At 45.6% G+C, this 18,918-nt stretch overlaps 1 protein-coding gene across 5 annotated transcripts in view; it reads right to left on the reverse strand.

The window, feature by feature from the left end:
- Positions 1 to 18,918, reverse strand: part of FLNB (filamin B) — a 70,959-nt gene that overhangs the window by 35,254 nt on the left and 16,787 nt on the right. For all 5 annotated transcript variants that reach the window (XM_050312641.1, XM_050312640.1, XM_050312639.1 and 2 more), the window contains exons 2-10: positions 11,514 to 11,762; positions 10,389 to 10,486; positions 9,365 to 9,512; positions 6,797 to 6,915; positions 5,967 to 6,044; positions 5,031 to 5,193; positions 3,582 to 3,779; positions 1,750 to 1,887; positions 458 to 584 (exon numbers count right to left, since the gene is read on the reverse strand). In XM_050312641.1, the coding sequence (XP_050168598.1) occupies positions 458 to 584; positions 1,750 to 1,887; positions 3,582 to 3,779; positions 5,031 to 5,193; positions 5,967 to 6,044; positions 6,797 to 6,915; positions 9,365 to 9,512; positions 10,389 to 10,486; positions 11,514 to 11,762 (1,318 nt within the window). The remainder of the gene's footprint in view (positions 1 to 457; positions 585 to 1,749; positions 1,888 to 3,581; positions 3,780 to 5,030; positions 5,194 to 5,966; positions 6,045 to 6,796; positions 6,916 to 9,364; positions 9,513 to 10,388; positions 10,487 to 11,513; positions 11,763 to 18,918) is intronic.

An 18,918-nucleotide genomic window follows, 5' to 3' on the forward strand; every position in this document is an offset into this window, starting at 1 on the left:
TTTCCAAATTAATAGATGCTACCATGTGGTGGCACGGTGCCCAGCAGAGTGTCTTTCTAGCAGAGAGGTCATCCAACCCATCATGTGCTTACATCTTGCACCACAAACCCTGAGCGTCAAATATTTGGCTTGCTCTGCTTGCTGTAGCCCTGGACACTAAAATAACAAATCCTTTCAAAAACTCATAGTAAAGTCCAAGCTGCACAATCCACCAAGTTTTATTGGGTTTGTATTCTTGATTTTGGGTTTAGAAAGACTGATGCAAATGGTCCTTCAGAGCTTTCTCAATATAAGCAGCTCCAGCCCTAAAACAGGCTGTAGATAAACTGTTACAAGAGCCATTTGCCATTAAATTGTCCCCTCAGTTTCTTCAAAGGTCAGTGTTGTTTTAAATGCTCACCAACTACATAACCCACTGAAGGGCACAAAAATGCCCAAAAAGCCACTTCTAACTCACCTTTTTGGGATGTTGTGCCCACCCCATGTAATCGTGACAACATACTTCCCTGGGGTAGCTGGATAATATTCAAATGCATATACACCATCCATAAAGCCTTTTTGTTTCACCAACTCCTCCAAGCCCTCTGTTGAAAGATCAGTTCAGTATTAAACTTAGCAGCTTCCATCCTGCTTTCAATTACTCAGACAAGTTCATGTTTTCTAGTATTTATTTTAGCTTGCAAGAATAAATTTCTTCCAACAGAAAAAAAAAAGGTCAGGTTATAAGGGAAGTTAGTTCTAGCTGCCCTCTAGGACAAAGACAGCAAACACTTCCAGAAGAAATACAGCAGAAAGTATTTTAAGTTACCAGACTTAATAGGTTCCCTTGTGTTTTATTTTCTTAGTCTGCAGTATGATGCATGTCATATGTTAAAACAAAAAAGCTTAACATTTGTCAGACTTTGTAACCACAAATATGCAGGGAATGCCTACTTTTCATTTTCTTCAAGATGAAGAATTTAGGGAGAAAAGCTTAATACACTAAAATTTACATCGATACGTCTGTTGCTTTTTTCCCCCCAACCGCACGAAGCCACACAGTCAGGGCTCTGTGCGTGTGGAGGAGGTGAAGGCAATACAATGCACCTTTTAATGCCGTCCCAGCTGGGGGAGGTGACTGGCTCTGAGCACCACACAGGCACCGCAGCTCCCTGAGAGCAGCAGCACAGCCACTGCTGCTGGCGGCCTCACGAGCCAGCAGCCACTGTGCTCCCACCGTCCCAGCCTGCCAGGCAGAGGGCCACATCCAGAGCTCAGGCCACACCAAAGGACCTGGGGATGGATCCTGGCAGATGGTCTCTATGTCAGCTCACAGGTTCCCTTTCCTCCTCGGCTTGTGTGCCCAAGCAGCCAGTGGCACCAGGAGTGCTGCTCTCAAGAGAGCAGGATTTTCACTCTGCCAGAGACTCTGGAGCTTGACTTGCTCCCGCAAATCAGATGAAGAATGCAATGAGCACCCATAAAGCTTGGAGGCCATGGTAGGCAGATGCATGGTCTTTTCAGTTTTGCTAACTGATGCATGAAAATGGAAAGAACTAAAACCAGATGTTATCTTACCCAGCCCTGCAGGTCAAAACCTTCACACTAGACAGAAAGTACCAGAAAACCCTTCTGAAATTTGGCTTTTTATGATACAGATCCCATCAGTTCCATCAGGACACCATCTCCTTACTGCTCTTCCTTTTCCCAAGTTTTGATTCCCACCTTCTCCAGAACATATCCACAGCACAGATTCACCCCAACACTCACTTGGTCCCTTTATAGTTACTCCAAGGTCTCCGCTCCCCGCCGCTCTCGTATCAACCTTGAAGTCGGCCGTTTCCCTCATGCGGACGCCCTTGGGCTGCAGACCTCGACCAGTGGCTCGGCATGCGTTGGGATTGCAGGCTGCAAGGCAATCCCAGCCATTAATACTGGCTTTGATTCTCAACATACAGGTAGCCTAGCCAGCCTGGAACAACCTTTAGTTTAATGTTGACTCAGGGCAACCACAGCTTAGCTTTCAGCACAAGTTTTAGGGTTATAGCATTAAAGCAGACAGACAGGAGTCTGCCCAGTCCCTTTCTATGCCTTATGGCATTTAGGCAGTAGTGGTCAGTGCAGCCAGGCAACACTGACCCCCTACAAGGGCTGTTTTTTAGAACTCTAGCAAACACTGAAGCCCTGCTGCTTTCCAATTCTATGGCAGTTATCAATATAAGACTTATACGCAGCTATCACATACAGATAATTCACCACAGACATAACCTTCCTGGCGCCTTTTGTGCTGAGGCCCACTGCAGAGTGGGGGGAAGGTTCCCTCTGTAGACAAGCCCCATTGAACAGTATTATTGTGCTGGTCTTTCAGAAGCACATGACTGGGATAACTGCTAGTAGCAAGGCTGAGTTTTGCATGTGCTTCATTAAGAGATGTTGCATCAAAACCCCTCCACTTGTTGCAGCTCACACTATCCAAGAAGCAAAGCCACCAAGCCCTCTGCAAACTGTAGCAGCCATGGGTAGGGGCAGGAGGTTACACATGGCTTAGGCTTATGCTTGGCTCTTTTACTCCAAGTGCTTCTCCAGGCCTGCAGAGTGGCTACAGAATTAAGTACCAAGCACTTATGAACAGTTTTCGTCACACAATCCCAGCTGTCACGAGGTCTTCAACACCAGAAACCTGAAGGGTTTGAAGAAACTTACAGATAACCACAGCTTCCCAGCACTGTAAACTGAACATGCATTTTCCCAAAACACGCCGTGCTTACAGCAGGAGCACAAGTCTGCCAAGCAGCTCCTTAGGTTTTCCCTCACTACAACAGCTCACCCCTGCAGCAGCCAACACCGCTCCGTGTCCTACACCGGACAGTGTGAGCGAGGATCGTGTGCCATCTGCTAGCTCTGAAAGCTCAGTGGGAACACACAGGAGCGTGGCTGATGTGGAGTGGGAACAGCTTGCAAAGAGCTTACACAGCTGTGTCAGGCAGCTTGTGGTTGAGCCAGTTTCACTGACTGGGTCACACACCGCTTCAGTTCGCTTGCAACTTTCCTCCCTAACCCCAACAAAACCAAAAGCCCTTTTGGCTGGGACAAGCTGCAGGCTAGAAGCTTACAAAAAGCAAACATGACAGAGCATCCTGCACACCTCTTACCAACTATGAAGCCATTAGCAGTGAAGTCCAAAATTCCACAAATGGAGGGTAGCTCAGGAGAGATGAGCAGAGATCTAAAAGCATAGGAGCACGTAAGGATGGAACAGAAAGCAAGTTAGGTGTCAGTTAAGGAGGAAAACAGTAAATATAGTCATTTGAGGAACGAAGGTGGAAAACAGCAAGACGCTGCATAGCTGCATAAATCACTCAAAAAAAATACGAAGGGCAGCTTAACATTTGGAAGTCTAAGCAGAAAGGAAACTAGCAACAAAAGCCATATTACTGTTAGAGAGCATTGGTTTACCCTGTGAATAACCAGTGACCCACTGAATCAGGACCAAAATGTTGAAAGGTACAGAGAACGTAAAGGCAAGATTCAAGCACATCCTGTGATCACATCCAAGGAGAAAAGTGGCCATCTACATTTAAATGCTTTTTTAAAAAACATACCCTCTCCAATGAGAACAGTGCAAGGAGTTTTGGGAATTGCTTCCCCGGCAAAAGTCACTTTGACAATGTGAGGACCAGCTTGAACAGGTTTGTAGGTGCAACGGTAGACTTGGTTGCCTTTGTCTTCTACTACAACTTCAGCAAGGTTTCTCCCTTGAGGATCCTCCACTTCCACATTCACGTCACCCACACCAGCACCTGCAAAGGAAACAAGTCCACCTGAGCCTCGGCTTCCCCACAGCAACAGGCACTGTGTTTTGGACCACTGCCACCTGTCTGGGCTCAGCCAGCCACGCTCTGCAGCCATCTCTAGGCTCAGCCTCTATGTTCAGCTTTTGCCAACAGCAACCAAACATTCCAGAGGGGAGGGGGCAAGACAGGATGGTGGCATCTCCATGAAGTCAGATTGACCCCATGGTCCAGCCATGGGGTTTCACAACAGTATTATGGTACTGAATTTACATACTGCCTGGTTATCCTATGGCTACCACGCTGTAACATCTCTATCACAGGTCAGCTCACAGCTTTAGCAGTCAGTTCAATCTCTCAAGCTCTGAAGGGGTTTAGATTAAGAGACTGGACAATGCGCACGCTGGTCTGGACAAGGATCCTTCTCTGCAGGACATATTCACTTTTTTTCAGACACCTGCTCTTCTCAACTCATCACAAAACAGTTTTCTATGCACTTTCAGAGGCCAGACAAGTCTTTACATGATTCAGACCACTCCCTCTCCCAATTAGAGGCTGAACATAATACTTCCCTTCACTATAATGCATTTAATTTTATTCCTAAGCTCCCTCAGGCAGAGGGCAATGTAAAATATGCTACTCAGCGTATTTCGGTGTTTAAGTGCTACAAGTAACTGCCCTAAGTAGTTTCACATTGTTCTAAATGAATTAGCATTTGTAGCATCTTATTGACTCATTCCTCTAGGCTATGGCATTGGCCTAACAGCAAACAATAAGTAACGTGATGGAGATGCCCTAATGAAGATAGTAGCCCTCTAATAATTACAATAGAGGTTGACACCAGTTAGTCATTGAAGTATGAACTGGAAGTAGCACTGCAGCAGGTTCTTTCTGTAGAGCTAAATACTGTGCTTTTACAGTTTGTTCACAGTTTATCTTTCACATTTATGTCCAACCTGTCACATTCCTGTTTAAAATGAGTTGAGGGAAGAAACCAGTCAGGAACTTGCTTGCTGCCATCTAGCAAATTCATGGCAAATTTCTGGGTAAGGCTTAGCCCCCTCCTGCCCCAGCTCAGCTCCACACATCAAACATTTCATACACAGCTGAAGCCTTCAGAGCTGCCTGGATGTTATTCACCTCTGAACTAGATGATGCTACAAATCCTCGTCCACTTTTCATTTTTTTTATTTCTCCAAGGCCTTAGGTTCTGACATTTGAGGAAACTGAAGGATTTCCATCCTCCTTCATCCTGCTTACCTGCTGTATAGAGGTCAAAGTAGGTAGGCTTGTTGGCAATGTTCCCTGTCGCCTCCAGTCCCGGTCCCTTTGCTGTCACTTTGCTTGCATCTCCCTGGGCTTTGTCAACATTCACTTCAAACGGGCTCTTCGAGATGTGCTGCCCAGCAAACAGGACTAAAACCTACAGACAGAAGAGTATCAGCTCAGACCCACTCGGCAGAGGCAGAGCTCAGCATCAGCGCCATGAAACCAAGTGCAGGGTCAAACACCTGCATTCCTGGCACAGAGAGTCTTTGCCTCAGAGGTGAGAGATCATCCACTCCACAGCCTTCATCCTGTCCATACAGTGTACCTGCTGGCCACCTCCTTAAAGTGCTACTCATGGAGTCAGCCACACCTGTGGGGACACTTGAATGGGATGTGCCAATAATTAGCAGGTTTCCACCCAGTAATGAAGTGGAAGCAGAAGTTCCATTTATTTTTTCAGGCCAGCTGTGGGGACCAGCCACTCTGGCAACTGTCAAAGCAACAGAATCACCTATCATAAACCTGCTTCTGTGGGCATCTGGGGACAGAGCTGCATGGGGAACCTTCTCTGCAAAATCCCTACAGTGCACAGTACCATCAGCAAAGAAACAACCTGGTATTTTCATCTGCCTCTCTGTGTCAACACACAAAACTGGCTTCATGAGTTGCATGAAGTGACCACATGTAAGAAGAGAGCCAGGGTGACACGTGCACTTTCTCCCAACACACACTTCTTTCCCCTTTGAGAAGGGAGCAGCCCAAAAGCCCAGATGGAGACTTAAGGCCACACCAGTTTTCCTTTTCTTCAGGATGCCCAGAGTGGCTATTTGTTGTCAGTGAACAGGCAGCCCTCAGGGGCTCACATTAACAACCAGCAGAGCAGTGTCTTTAGCAATAGAGAACACCAGTTATTGACACACAACCCACCTTGTGAGGTCCAGTAACCCTTGGAACATACTGGACTGAATAGGTCTTGTTTTTGTCACTGGACGGTGTTATCTTCGCCTAGGAGAGAAAACACATCCATCATTGAGCTGTGCCTACGCACGCCAGCTGAACACTTTTCTGAGTAGCACTTGATACTGCAAACTATTTCCAGAGTCAGCAATGTTAGAGACTTGTTGCTGTGGGAGCAGGGATCCTTGCTACCTCCTCTTCTCACACGGAAAAACACCCCACTGGTTTTGTCTTTACATGAAAGGAAGCAAGGCACCTTCTCCCCACCCCAGCCCTTTCCCTCGCTGTTAATTGCTCTACTGAGGCAGGCCAAAACTGAGGAGACGTTAAGTCCAACGTACAGCTGTATTTTTCTGGAATGTTGTAACATGATCAAGTGGAGCATTTGGATGAGAATTTCTATAAACATTCAAACCAGCATTTTAACTCAAAATGATTCATGGCACCTAAATAGCTGCTTTAGCCATTCTTGCAGAATGAGTAAGGGCAGACAGTGATTTAGTGATGTGTCTTATCTAAAAGCAGGTCAGAGTGTACTTGGCCAGTCAAGCTAAAGTACTTCAACTACTGGACACTGGAGTTGCGTTGCTTAGTTGCAGATAGTGACTTTTTTCCCAAGTTCATCCAGTTAGGCAATTAGGAAAGGCTTGAGGCTTCTTGCATTTTTGGTATATTGTATTTCGTAACTTTTTAGATGACTTATCTGTTAGGACCTCACTTGTGAAAGATGAAGGTTAATGCAAAAACTTCAGCATGCACGCCAACTTTATTTTTCTATACAAAACATTTAACATACATACCTCCTCTCTGTTTCCTTCAGGATCCTCTATGAAAACCATCAGGTCACCCTGCCCAGCACTGATGGTGTCCACTGTGAAGATGGCAGGCTGCTTCACCATGTTCCCATGAGGCTCAATCCCTGGGAGAAAGACACAGAACAGCACATTAGCTGTTGCCACAAAACCCAAAAGACAGTTTGGAGGCTACCAAAAAGCTGTGCAACCCATTCTCCCACGCTAGCCCCCAGCACCAGCTTCCCCACTGCCCAGAGCATCATGCTCACCATAAGGTCTACTCTTACCATAGAAGCATTTTTAAAAATTGGTTGAATCATTGACACTCAACTCATCTTAGGATCTCTGACAGAGTCAAGAACCTGGTTGGTATCTGGATTCAGGTGAAAGCAAGTTACCCTGACATGTATGGAGGGTCACCCCCACTGCTGGCAAGTGCCTGTCTGATGCCGACAGCAAGTGGGGTACCTGCATTAGCTGCTCTTCAGGAGTTGCCCTACTTCACACAGCTAAATGCTGAAATGGGCTGCACCACAGGAAGGGAGACTAGGGAGGCAGGAAAGAAATTTTGGGAAGCCTTTTCGTAAAGGCATTACCCTAGAACCAAGGGTTCTTAAATAAGATAATTTTTACCTATACTGTCTCATCTTACTCCATTTTCAGAACCCAACAGTAGACACTGCTCAGATTTACTATTCTTTGAAAGCTGCTCAGACTACTTTGTCGGAGTGAACACTGCAAGAGGCATGTAGGAACTTCTTTAAACCACGAAAATCCTGCTATTCAGTGAGGTTTCCACTTAATTTTAATCAGTTTCCTTATCCCTCAGCACAGGGCCTGCTACAGCACGCATTTACCAGCAGGGTTTCATCATCTCCCATAGTCCCAGGTCATGACATCTGTCATGGTGGTGTCAGACTGAGTGGGTGGAAGAACTTCCCAAAATTACTGGTTCCAGACTAGCCCAAACACATATACCCTTCCGTCCAAGGGAATTGCTCCTTGGCTTATTCATAAAACCGTGGGCACTACAGCTCCATAGCACAATTAGTGGAAAGTGCAACGTCTGATAGATTATAAAGGAAGTGGTTGTGAACAACAGAATTCCTGAACTTGTTTATCTTCAGAAAACAATAACTTGAGAGCAATGCAAGGAAGATCATGTTTTTACTAGGAAATCTGAGCATTCTGATAAGGTGTTAACAATTGACATATTCAATCTCTCAAACTAAGCCCTAGATTATCATCTAGCCTAAACGGCCATAACTTCGCTCTTCAGTCTTATGAAGTCTTGTAGATTAAACAGCTATAAATTCACTCTGCATATCTTCAGTCCACCCCACAAGCACTAAGGGTACGGTATTCAAGTTATGTGTCCCTCCTTCTGTGAGCACCAGGAGAACTGCTTATCCTCTGAAGAAAGCTTCAGCCAGGACACCATTAGTCACAACGCTTTCTTGGCCAACATTTCATCTTCTAGATTTTACTCTCTTATCAGAGGTCTGCTTTGGCTGGTTAAATGAGAGCTCATAGTGCACCACTGATGACCTGCGTGACTCTGTACCTCCCCCCTGCAGGCTCATTTCACATCAGGTCTATGCACAGCTGCCCTCGGTGCAAACCAAACCACTGCAGCGTCCAGGGGGCTGTGCTACAGCTAGGACTCATATTGGGAGGTTGTGAGTAACTTACATGGAAAAATGGTAATATAAAAAGCTAAGATTGACCCACTTCACACTTGACAGTCACCTTTTTCTGGAAGCATGAAAACCTTTTCCTCATCTGCCCAAAGACCCTGCCCAGCTTGGTAGAGCCCCTTGCTTCCTGAGTCACCTTTCAGTGCTGACATATGGTAGCAGTAAGAACAGCCAATTATATTTCGTGACTCTGTTTTGGCAATTAACTTCAGAAAAACATCAATCTTTCAAGAAGAGCCACTCACCCTTCATAATTTCCATTACAATGGCTCCATAGCATCGCATGCATGAGTACAATAGAGTAATTCCAGTTTTTGAAAGAATAAGAACATGACTAAAGCCAGGCTTGACAAATTGAGGTAGGTTGATCAGTCATTTACACATCTGGGGCCTGAAAAATGTTTCTATGCATTGTGGTTTGCTGTGGAAGGCACCAATAAAGGACATAAACCCCAAGTAGGATAAGTGCTAGGATAAGAGAGACACAGAAGTGATGAGGTTTTTCTCTTTAAAGGAGTGCTTTATCATGAGAAGTATTCACTGTTAGATCATCGACAGGCAGCAGCAATACTGATAGCTTGAAATTTCACACCAAGGTTGTTTTAGACCCATATCATGCTACTTCTTCCAGCTGTGGATGGGAGGCTGGCAGCTTGCAGAACAGGTTCAGAGACTTTGGGGAATTTACATGTTAGAACTAGGAGTGTCTTTTGGACTATATCCATATATTTATGAAACCAGGCACCACACCAAGAGTATACAAGTGAAACTTTGAAGTCAGTTACAGTAGGTCTGAAGTTCAACATAAGCAGAAAACCCCACCCAGCTTTCTGAAGAGTTACATGCTCCATACAGCTTCAGCTCACCAAGTCCTTACCTCTGCCATAAGCCCTTGCTTTCTTTGGATTCAGTTTGGGTTTTAAAGGAGCTCCTGGTTTCAGCTTGGCTTTGGGGAACTGGGACAGGTAAGTCATCACAGAGTGCTCATCCACATCAGGGTGGATAATTTCTTCAGGGGTAATAACCTGAAAGACAGTGCAATTAAGTATATTGTACCAGTGCTTAGTTACTGCATGTCAACACAGAAACAGAGCTATGACACAGTCTGAGATTTCAAAACTCCCACATGCTAATGCGATTTCTTACATTTACTTTCCCTTTGATACACACAACATCCTTTATTATCTCATGGTAAGAAAATCAAGAAGCTCGTTATAGTCCCAGTGTGGCTTGGGGGCTCTTTTTAGGGGTTCTCATGAGACTGCAACCAGCTTACTGGTATCAAGGTAAGACAGTGGTAGTTATGTTCCCCTTGAAAAGCAACATGGGGATAATTAATACTGAAAAAATTAATAATTCATTATCCTGTATGCTACAGCTCTGAACTGCAGTGCTTGCAGAGTAAAACTTGTGACCAGTCTCTTTACCTGCTTCCACAACATAAGTTGCTCTGACAGCTTCAGAGACTTCAGCAATTCTGTCCAACTTTATCAGCGCGAAAATAATCTAGTTTGTAAATGCATTGTTCTCTGTTTGAACATCATCTTTGCAGGTGATTTCCTAAGCCAGTAAGTTTTTCTTCTGTGGAATTCAAAACAAATTCACTCCATGGACTAGAAGAGCAGGCACCAACACACAGGCACTTTCCCCCTGCACCACATGTTGCAACAGCAGCTGTCCTCAGCAGAGACACCTACACACGATCTTAGAGCCAGAGCTCTGAAATGCAATAGTGTGTTTCATTATAGTTTGCCCTTTCTCAGGCAATTTCAAGAGTTAACTGTAACTTTTTGAAGTGTCCAAGCAGCCTCACTTGCTTTCCTCAATTTAAACTCAAGCCAGTCACAAGGACAAAGCCATCCATGTGCGCCTGCAGGCAGCCCATGTCTTGGTGGCCTTACCTGTGGCACACCCAGCCAGTCATCTGCCTGCTGCATGGCTTCCCGAGCATTGTCAACGGGTTTCTTCGGGTCCCACGTCTCCCAGTCTGGGCACAAGCCTGCAAGCACATTTCATTTGTTAGATGTTATCTGCAAAGGAGCTTCCCTAGCTGAAGAAACCAAGTATGAACTCCACAGCCATTTGTATTAGACCGTCATGTAGACAGTGTAATACTGTCGACAGTATTACAGACATTCAGAGCTTTGCAGAAGTAACCAAAACAAGACAAGCAAATGCTGCTCACTGAAACACCTCTGAGACAACAATCAGCACAGAGTCATAGAATGGTTTAGGCTGGAAGGAACCTTTAAAGGTCATCTAGACCAACCCTCATACAACAAGCAGCAATGCTTCAACAGCAGCCTGTCCAACCGGACCTTGAATGTCTCCAGGGACGGGACATCTACCACCTCTCTGGGCAACCTGTGCAAGACACCACTCTAAATTTAGCATAAATACATCTAGGCGTCTTTTATGTTTTGCTGGCTCTCCTGCAGCAAATTTGGTAGCAAATTTCAACCGCTTGCCACAGCATCCCAGACTGCATTAGATGAGCACCAGCAATCCCACTAGCAAGGCTGTTTTACAAGAAGGTGAGGAAACTGCCTATTTCACACTTCATCACACTATTTGCCTTTAAGCAGCTCAGCCTCAGCTTGCTAAATACTGAAGTTTCAGGTTGTGTGCGGCTTCTGCCTGCTCCATGCTCCCTCTGCAATCCTATTTCAGAACACATGAAGCCTCCTGCTGCACCCTGAAGTTGAAAGGTTGTTGGCACTTGCCGTGGGAACAAGCCTTTCTTCCATTTAGGAGCCAGCATTTGCGCCTTTGTCCCCTGCACCCAATGCAAAGTTCAGACGTGGTACCTCCCATAATGCAATCACACATTCTGCTGCAGGCCAGAATTTCTCTTGGCCAGGTCGTTTACAACTTGCTGCTTCCCACAGCTGGCCTCTCTGGACTTGGGTTTTCTTAAAAGCCTCATTCATGTCTCCTGCTCAGCAGTAAAAACCTCCCTCCATAAGAAGAGCAGCCACAAGGACAACAAGCAAGGAAAACACTGATCAGCAGAGCAAAGGACTTACCTGGAGCGCAGCTGTCAACAAGAGCACCCAGTGCTTTGCCATCCTGCCAGTTTTGATTGAAGTTTGTGATTGGCAAGTAGGGAATTTTGTTCTGGATCCAGCCCAGCAGCCTCTGTTTAGGGGTCTGCTTCTTTGCATCATCATCACCTTCATCCTCCCACACTGGCATAGAAATGGAGTAGTGCAGGATAAGGGTCCATATCAGGCCAAGGATCAACTTCAAGTTTCCATCAACTATGGCTTTACTATCTGAAAGACAAAAGACATACAACTGATTATTTGCTATCCTAAAGGAAAGAGGTGTGTTTTTATAACAGCTGCACCCATGCCCAAATAATCAAGGACCAGAGAACTGACCCAGTTGCAGGCACTTGTTAAGGTAGAGACCATTCTTCACACACTGCATTAGATGGGACAGGGAGGAAAGAGAAGAGTCAAAGGACTCAGTGATCTTCAGCTGTCTTGCGAGATCAGTGCTCTCCAAGGGTGGTATGACTTGCCCTTCAGCTTTACAGTCTTAGCTTAGAAGAACTGGCAGTTTAAAATCTCCAGTATTTTGGATTTGGATGGTAAGTACCACCTGGTATTTTCCAATAGCATTTGTCTCTTATGAAAATGGCCAAACAGCATGTGATGGAGTTCACAAGAACATCACCCCAACAGGGTGAAATAGCCCAGGGCATACGTGAAAGCATCATTTAGGAAACAGCATTTATATACGGAAACATGTCTCCCCACACATACCAACAATTTGCATTAAAAATGGTAGAAAAAAGAGTGCTATATAACAAAGCCAAGCAAAGACAGAGTTTGGAATTAGAACAAAGTCTGGATATCTCAAGACCTGTGCACAATCAGCAAAGCGGGCAGTGGAGGTCCACAGAGGATCCTTTGCACCATCACTTACTTTACTGCCTGCACAAGAAGTCATCCATTCATGCTACAAATTCAGAGTTACAGAAAAGAAAAGCCAGCTCTGGTTTCTCCATGTCACACTCGAGCCTAGCAAAAATTTATCATCCCAATGGTCGTGCTGCAGCTCTGCTGTAAGACACACCGTGGAGCTAAGTTTAAGGCTGCTGGGTATCAAGATCAGTAAGCAGCTGTCTGCAGGGGCAGGATATTTTTCTGCATCAGTTTGGCCTTGTGAAGTGACTACTACAGTTTTTCAAATCGTTGTGTAAATTACTTTGGCTTTAATGAGTCAGAATGGATGCCCTCCCTCCCTTTGAGTTTGTAGTTGCTACTCAGGTTGTATTACACTAGTAATGGCTCCAGTTTTTCCAAGTTTTCACCCAAACCAGAACTCTTCGGCAATGTTTCGGGATGCTCTCAGCCTGACAGTTCCTTTCATTCACAGCAGTATGTTACAGCACAGCATTTTTCTGTTCTTTCCTCCATTTCAGTGAAAATTGTTATAGAAATCCCTTATTAGTCAACAGAAGTTAAAAGTGACCTGGTAGCTTTTGACTGTTCTCCAGCTCCTGGAGCAGATGCTGGAGTAAAGACAACTACAGCTGTATAAACTCCCTCTCATGCCACCACAATAATTGTACAGGGCTATTTCAAGAGTCCTAGCTAGAAAAGCAGAGGTGTTCAGTAGCAGGATTGCATCCTCCAGTTCAAATCCAGAGTGCTAACAGGCAGAGTCCTCCCAGTGCCCAGCACCCACTGGGCATGTCTCACCCGCTCCTCTTCAGGTACAGAGATCACAGCAGCAACCCAGTACTGCTTTATCAATACAAAAATATCTACTGACTTTCAAAACAAGTGATTATACAGAATAGTGACCAAGAACAGTACGCACCAGCATGTTGCCTTTAACCCAATGCTCAGGCAATGCAGTTAATGTTTACATGGTTTCACAACAGAGCAGTATGTCCCGAACAGATAATACTGTAACTTCAGACCTTGCATGGTGATTGGACTTACTGGATAGTTATTGTCTGGTTTCTATTCCAATTTTAGTCGTAGTCAAAACCGCTGTTAAAAAAAATCCACTAATCTTACATGATTATGGTAAGTGTCTGCCACTTGCCTGCTGATTGCACATCCAGTTCGAGATACGCAATAGATAGCTATGAGGTGATTAAGCCCTGCTGAGTTTTAATTACACATTCCAAGGTAAAAGTCTACATCATGTAAGCAGTGTGTTTCCTAGTGACAACTAAACAGTCCCTGTTGTCACCCATTTCCGTCCCCTTTCCAGCTGACTGCAAACTGTAAACTGATGATAAGATGCTCCCTCACACCAGACCATCGGAGCAAGGCCCCACTGCCCACCCGCTCCCTGTGCCTGCAGCCCCTCCATCCCAGCCCCTGGCACACTGTGGTGCTGGAGCATAACTGGCCATCCCATCCCTGCACCAGAAACACCTCCAAACTTCGGTTGCAGATTTATATTGACATCAGCGTTTTTACTAGAGGGACACAGAGATAATTTAGTATGCTACAAGCAAACATTTCAGAAAGCTATCCAGCATTTCTAGGGAGGAAAGCCAGCAGGACAGAACCACCTTGAGCACAATGCTACACACACACACACTATTGCAGATAAAGAATGGCTCATTTCAACTACCTGAAAGGAGGTTGCAGCCAGGGGGGCGTTGGTCTCTTCTCCCAGGCAGCTACCAGTAAGACAAGAGGGCACAGTCTTAAGCTCTGCCAGGGGAGGTTTAGCTTTGATTTTAGGAAGAAATTCTATACAGAGAGAGTAATCAGGCACTGGAATGGGCTGCCCAGGGAAGTGATGGATTCTCCATCCCTGGAGGTTTTCAAGATGAGATTGGATGTGGCACTTAGTGCCATGGTCTGGTAACCACAGTGGTAGTGGACCAAGGGTTGGACTTGATGATCTCAGAGGTCTTTTCCAACCTGGCTGATTCTATGATTCTATATTTATAGCACATAAATAATGTCTGTGTGGATGCACTGGGGTTACTGCAGCAACCAGCTGCATGTTCAGAGCTTTCTTCAGCACCCCATAGGCACAGCTGGGCTGTGGTCCTTGACCTGGGAAAAAGCAGCCTGTACAGAAAACAGCTTCACATTGACAGCAAGAATATTCCATCTCATCAGCCTCTTCCAGAGAGGCCGGGCACAGGGCTGCTGCCCTGATGACAGGAAAAGGTCACCGCAGGAATGGGACGGCTCTTCCTCTCTGGGGCTGGTGCCATCGCCACGACTGCACTTTGTTAGCAAGTCAGCAAGCTCTCACAGCCTCCCGGCTTCCTGACAGGCATAGGGATCTCATGACGTAATTTTTTCAAGCCTGCTTTTAAGAGGGCTTGTCTGCTTTCATTTGGGGTGGGGAGAAGGGAGGGAGAAGAACTCATGGGGAAGGCAGGAGACCTTATCAGCATCCAGCAGAGCTGCCCACATGCCCTTCCCGCAGGCATCCCGTTCCCAGCTACAGGGGACCTCACCAGCAGCTCAACACTGGAGCACAATCTCTATCACTGTATAAAAGGACCCTCCACGTTCAAGAGAAGACCAAAGTCCAGCTCAAAGCAGGCTTGGCTTCTAAGCACTGCTGTAAAGTCTCAGCTCCACCTGAGCATTCAGCCTTCCCTAGAAAAGCTTCCTCTTTAGTGCTGCCTTTTTCATTAACTGACTAAAAATATTCAGTGCATTCTCCTCGAGGTCTCTTGGGCTTTAAGATGTAAGTGACATCCAGGAAGACATGCATCTGTTCACAGGTCCTGCACAGGGAGCACAGAGCTGGCCCTGAGAACACTCTTAGTACAACCAAATTTGCAGGCATCCCCCAACAGCTCTTGAGTGCACATTGCCAGTGTAATATGGCCAAGGTGGAAAAAAAATGTTTCCAATGACACTTAAGACCAACAATCATTACTGCAGGCATTGCTGTGTACCCCAGCTCAGCTGGCTTTCCATTGAATTCCTCCCTATTTCCTCGTTTACTTCAAGACACTTTCTGGCCATTCCAGGCTGGAAAATGGATTTCAAAAAACCAGACTTGCACCACTGCTTTCCTACAAAGAAAATTACTTTTAAGCATACTTATTTCTCAAACAATCAATACTTTACAGAGCCTTCAAAGCCATGTTTCTCAATTGCTCCTCTGAAGCTCATACTAAATTTAGAACATAGAGATGCACACTTGGGTCAGTGTTTCAGAACCACAGGACAACAGCCCAGCCCCTTGACAATTCACCTCCACCACTCCCAGCTCCATTTGGCTTTCAGCTTCACTGGGTTAGGTGGATGGGAACAAATTGCCTGCTTTCAGCTGAAACCGAGAGTGTGTTTGCTCTGAGTTTCCACAGATTAAAGGAGCCCTCTCCACGCAGGAGAGAGCTGCTGGCCCCGCCTTCCCGGGGCTCAGAGGAACCCAGCTGTCACACCTCATCCGCCGAGATAATTTAATGGGGCTGAACCTACTCTTTACAGCATCATTGCAGACAGCTTCAATATAACCTTTTTTGGAGAAAGTGTGGTCATCTGCATAATTTGCTTTATCCACGTCACAGTGCTTATGTTAACATCTGCAAGATGCACTCACAGGCGTGCCAGAGCGCACTGTTCCCCTGTTCCTGGTAGGAGATGTGTGCTTTGGAGATCAAAGTCCCCACACAGCTGACTCATACATGATGACAGCCACTGGACTTCTGCTTTCTAAAAACACCTTTTTACTGGAAGCCCAGGCATGAGGCAGGAACCCATGCCACAGGAGCTCTTGCCCTCCTCAAACCAGTAACTGGGAGGACTTGGGCTCAACCAGAAACAGGTAACTTTAAAGGTGCCATCTAGAAGAACCAATGGGTGAAGGGTTTGGAGGGTTTTTTGTGCCTTTTTTTTTTTTGAATGCTGGAAGGTGACCACTTTAAGACAGTCTGCAAGTCCTCATGGCTATACATGCTGTCCTGAACCAGCAAGAAGCAGAAAAAGCACAAACACTCAAGTTTGGATTTGACACAAACTTTCATTCCCACCTACACTGTTCAACGTGCATTTTAGCTTCAACTCTCCAACTGCAACTTGCCTTCCTCCTCTAAAAGCACCCAATGGCAATCCAAGGTCAACAAAATAGCAGCAGCCATCCCACCAGACACAGCCCCTGTTCAGCTGCAGGCAGGCAGGAGCCTCTGCAGGGAAGGGCTGCTGTCAGCCCATTGCCGAGGTCCTGCCGTCGGGATACATCTCGACATGCTGACTGCTGGGGAAAACCTGCCAGCCAAACTTAAGCTGTTCTGCAGAATCAACACCAGCATTGAACAGTGAGCACTCAGTCTTCTTAAAAAAAAAAAAAAAAAAAGAAAGGAAAAAGGCCTATATATAGCCTACAACATTAAGTTTTATGTAGAAGTATCCTGCTTCCTAGTCAGCTATTAGGATTTAAGTGGCTGCCTGGTAGGGTAAAGAGGAAAACAGACTGAACCAGAGCTCATTTTCTTCCCCCATCACACCTCTGAGTCTAGATTGTAATTCTTACCCTTTTATTATCCTATTAACTAAGTGGCAACCAGCCCAAAAAATGGATTACGGCAATTCCATAGGCCGGCAGTACATACCACCAGTCTCAGTTTTGAAAAGGAACCAAGTTTCAACTGCTCAAACTGATTTATAATTGTTGCTCTATACTAAATATTAATACGATATGTTACACTTGGACTGTTAAAATCACACTCCTCAAAGCACAAAGAAAGATGTTAAAGTGCCATGGCTTCAGCCAGCAGCATGACTGGTCTGAGCCAGCAATGTGACCATTTTGAGACAAATGTGTGTCATTTTCAAGGCTTGGGCCACAAAAAACTTCCCAACCCAACCCACCAAGAGGAAAACCACCAGTGCGGGGTCCTCTGCATTAGTGCTTGCAGCTGCCCCAGGAGCAAGTGCCAGAACTGAAACCTGGCATTCGTTTGAGGCTTGTACATTCGTTTACTCCAGTAGAGATCCCTAAACTCTACCTGGAGCACATGGCTTAAATTATATGACTTTCATTAGGTCTATAATTCTAAAAAAAAAATAAAAAATAAAATAAAAACCACAAACAAACAAAAAAACCCACACCAACCAAAACCAGTGTTACAAATAAGTTTGTGACTAGTATTTTTTGCTCATGTGCAAGTCTGCTCTGCATTCAGATTAAGCATTACCCAAACTACGGTAATGTTCCTTAAACTCTGCCCTACAGCAGCGCTGCAAGTCATTCTCTGTTGGACAATTAGTGGAAACAAGATAAGCTACTGAAGCAGACAGCTTCCTTACTAAGTCGAGCTAGTCATACAGACTGTGAAGTCTTGCAAAACAAATGAAGGACTGAAAAAGCAACTTCTGAGTAGTGAATTTTACTTAAATAGTTTCTTGGCTGAGGCTGCAGTCAACACAGCCTGTTCACTGTCTCAGCAAAGTCATTTCAGAAGCTTTCCTGTTGATTTTCACATGTGGAAGTTAAACCACAACCAGTACTGATCTTTTCATCTAGCTTCTCCAGGAAGAGGTCATCCTCTTCAATTTTTATGTCTTCCCTACTTTAATTTTTGTTCTATGGGGAGAATCCAAGACGCGTTGTTCTTAATACAAAACAAAGGAGCAGTATCACCAGCAGCCCTTACCCCTTGTGTCCAGACACGGATGGAACTCTGTATAGCACACAAAGTTCATCTTAGTTATGGATCATTTATGTAGAGAATTTTAAAACTTGGTGTCTAAGTCTCTGAGCATTTCCCTACCTCTAATTCTTCTCACCTTACATATAGTTATATATGTAATTAAACAATTACAGCAGTTGGGGGAATGAAAAATTAAGGACTCATTACAGCTTAATCTTCTGGAACAAAGAAAACTCCACATTGAACAGAGCTCTTCAGAAGCCTGGCTCCTGCATGCCAAACAGAAGTATGCAGATGAGATGGAGCTGAGCAAGCTGTCTAAAGAAATTCTTTGCTGAAGCATACAATATGTGTTCATAGGCTTACTGCGCCTGCTAAAGACATTAGTGACATCCTCTGTAGGGATAATATGTCTTTAAATCAATTACAGGGGTTCCTCTGTGCTCTGAGAACATACTGCAACCATTTCCTCCAGTGACCCTTAAGCCCAGGTCCACCTCCCAGCTCCCCAGGGCTCAGCCCACCGTTTGTTGCCCAGCCACGTGCAGCCCTCACCCCACAGAAGCACAGCTGAGCCTCCTGCCCAGAGCTGGCACCGGGCTGGCGGAACTCGGGACGGTTCCGTGGGTTCCTGGCTGTAACCTGCCAGCCTCTTACAGCCACATGTGCCAGCCCCACTGCACCTTTGCTTCTCAGCAGCACGTGCAGATGGTGCTATGACCCCTAGCAGAGCTGTTCCTCAGCATCCAGCTGACCTGTGATGACCTGAATACCCGTGGGCTTTCAGCTCACCCGCTCCCAGCTCAGCTCCTGCCCCCCGCCAAGGCGCA

This window comes from Myiozetetes cayanensis, unplaced genomic scaffold, assembly GCF_022539395.1.
Source record: "Myiozetetes cayanensis isolate MyiCay16 unplaced genomic scaffold, myiCay2020 scf18, whole genome shotgun sequence".
Taxonomy (NCBI): domain Eukaryota; kingdom Metazoa; phylum Chordata; class Aves; order Passeriformes; family Tyrannidae; genus Myiozetetes; species Myiozetetes cayanensis.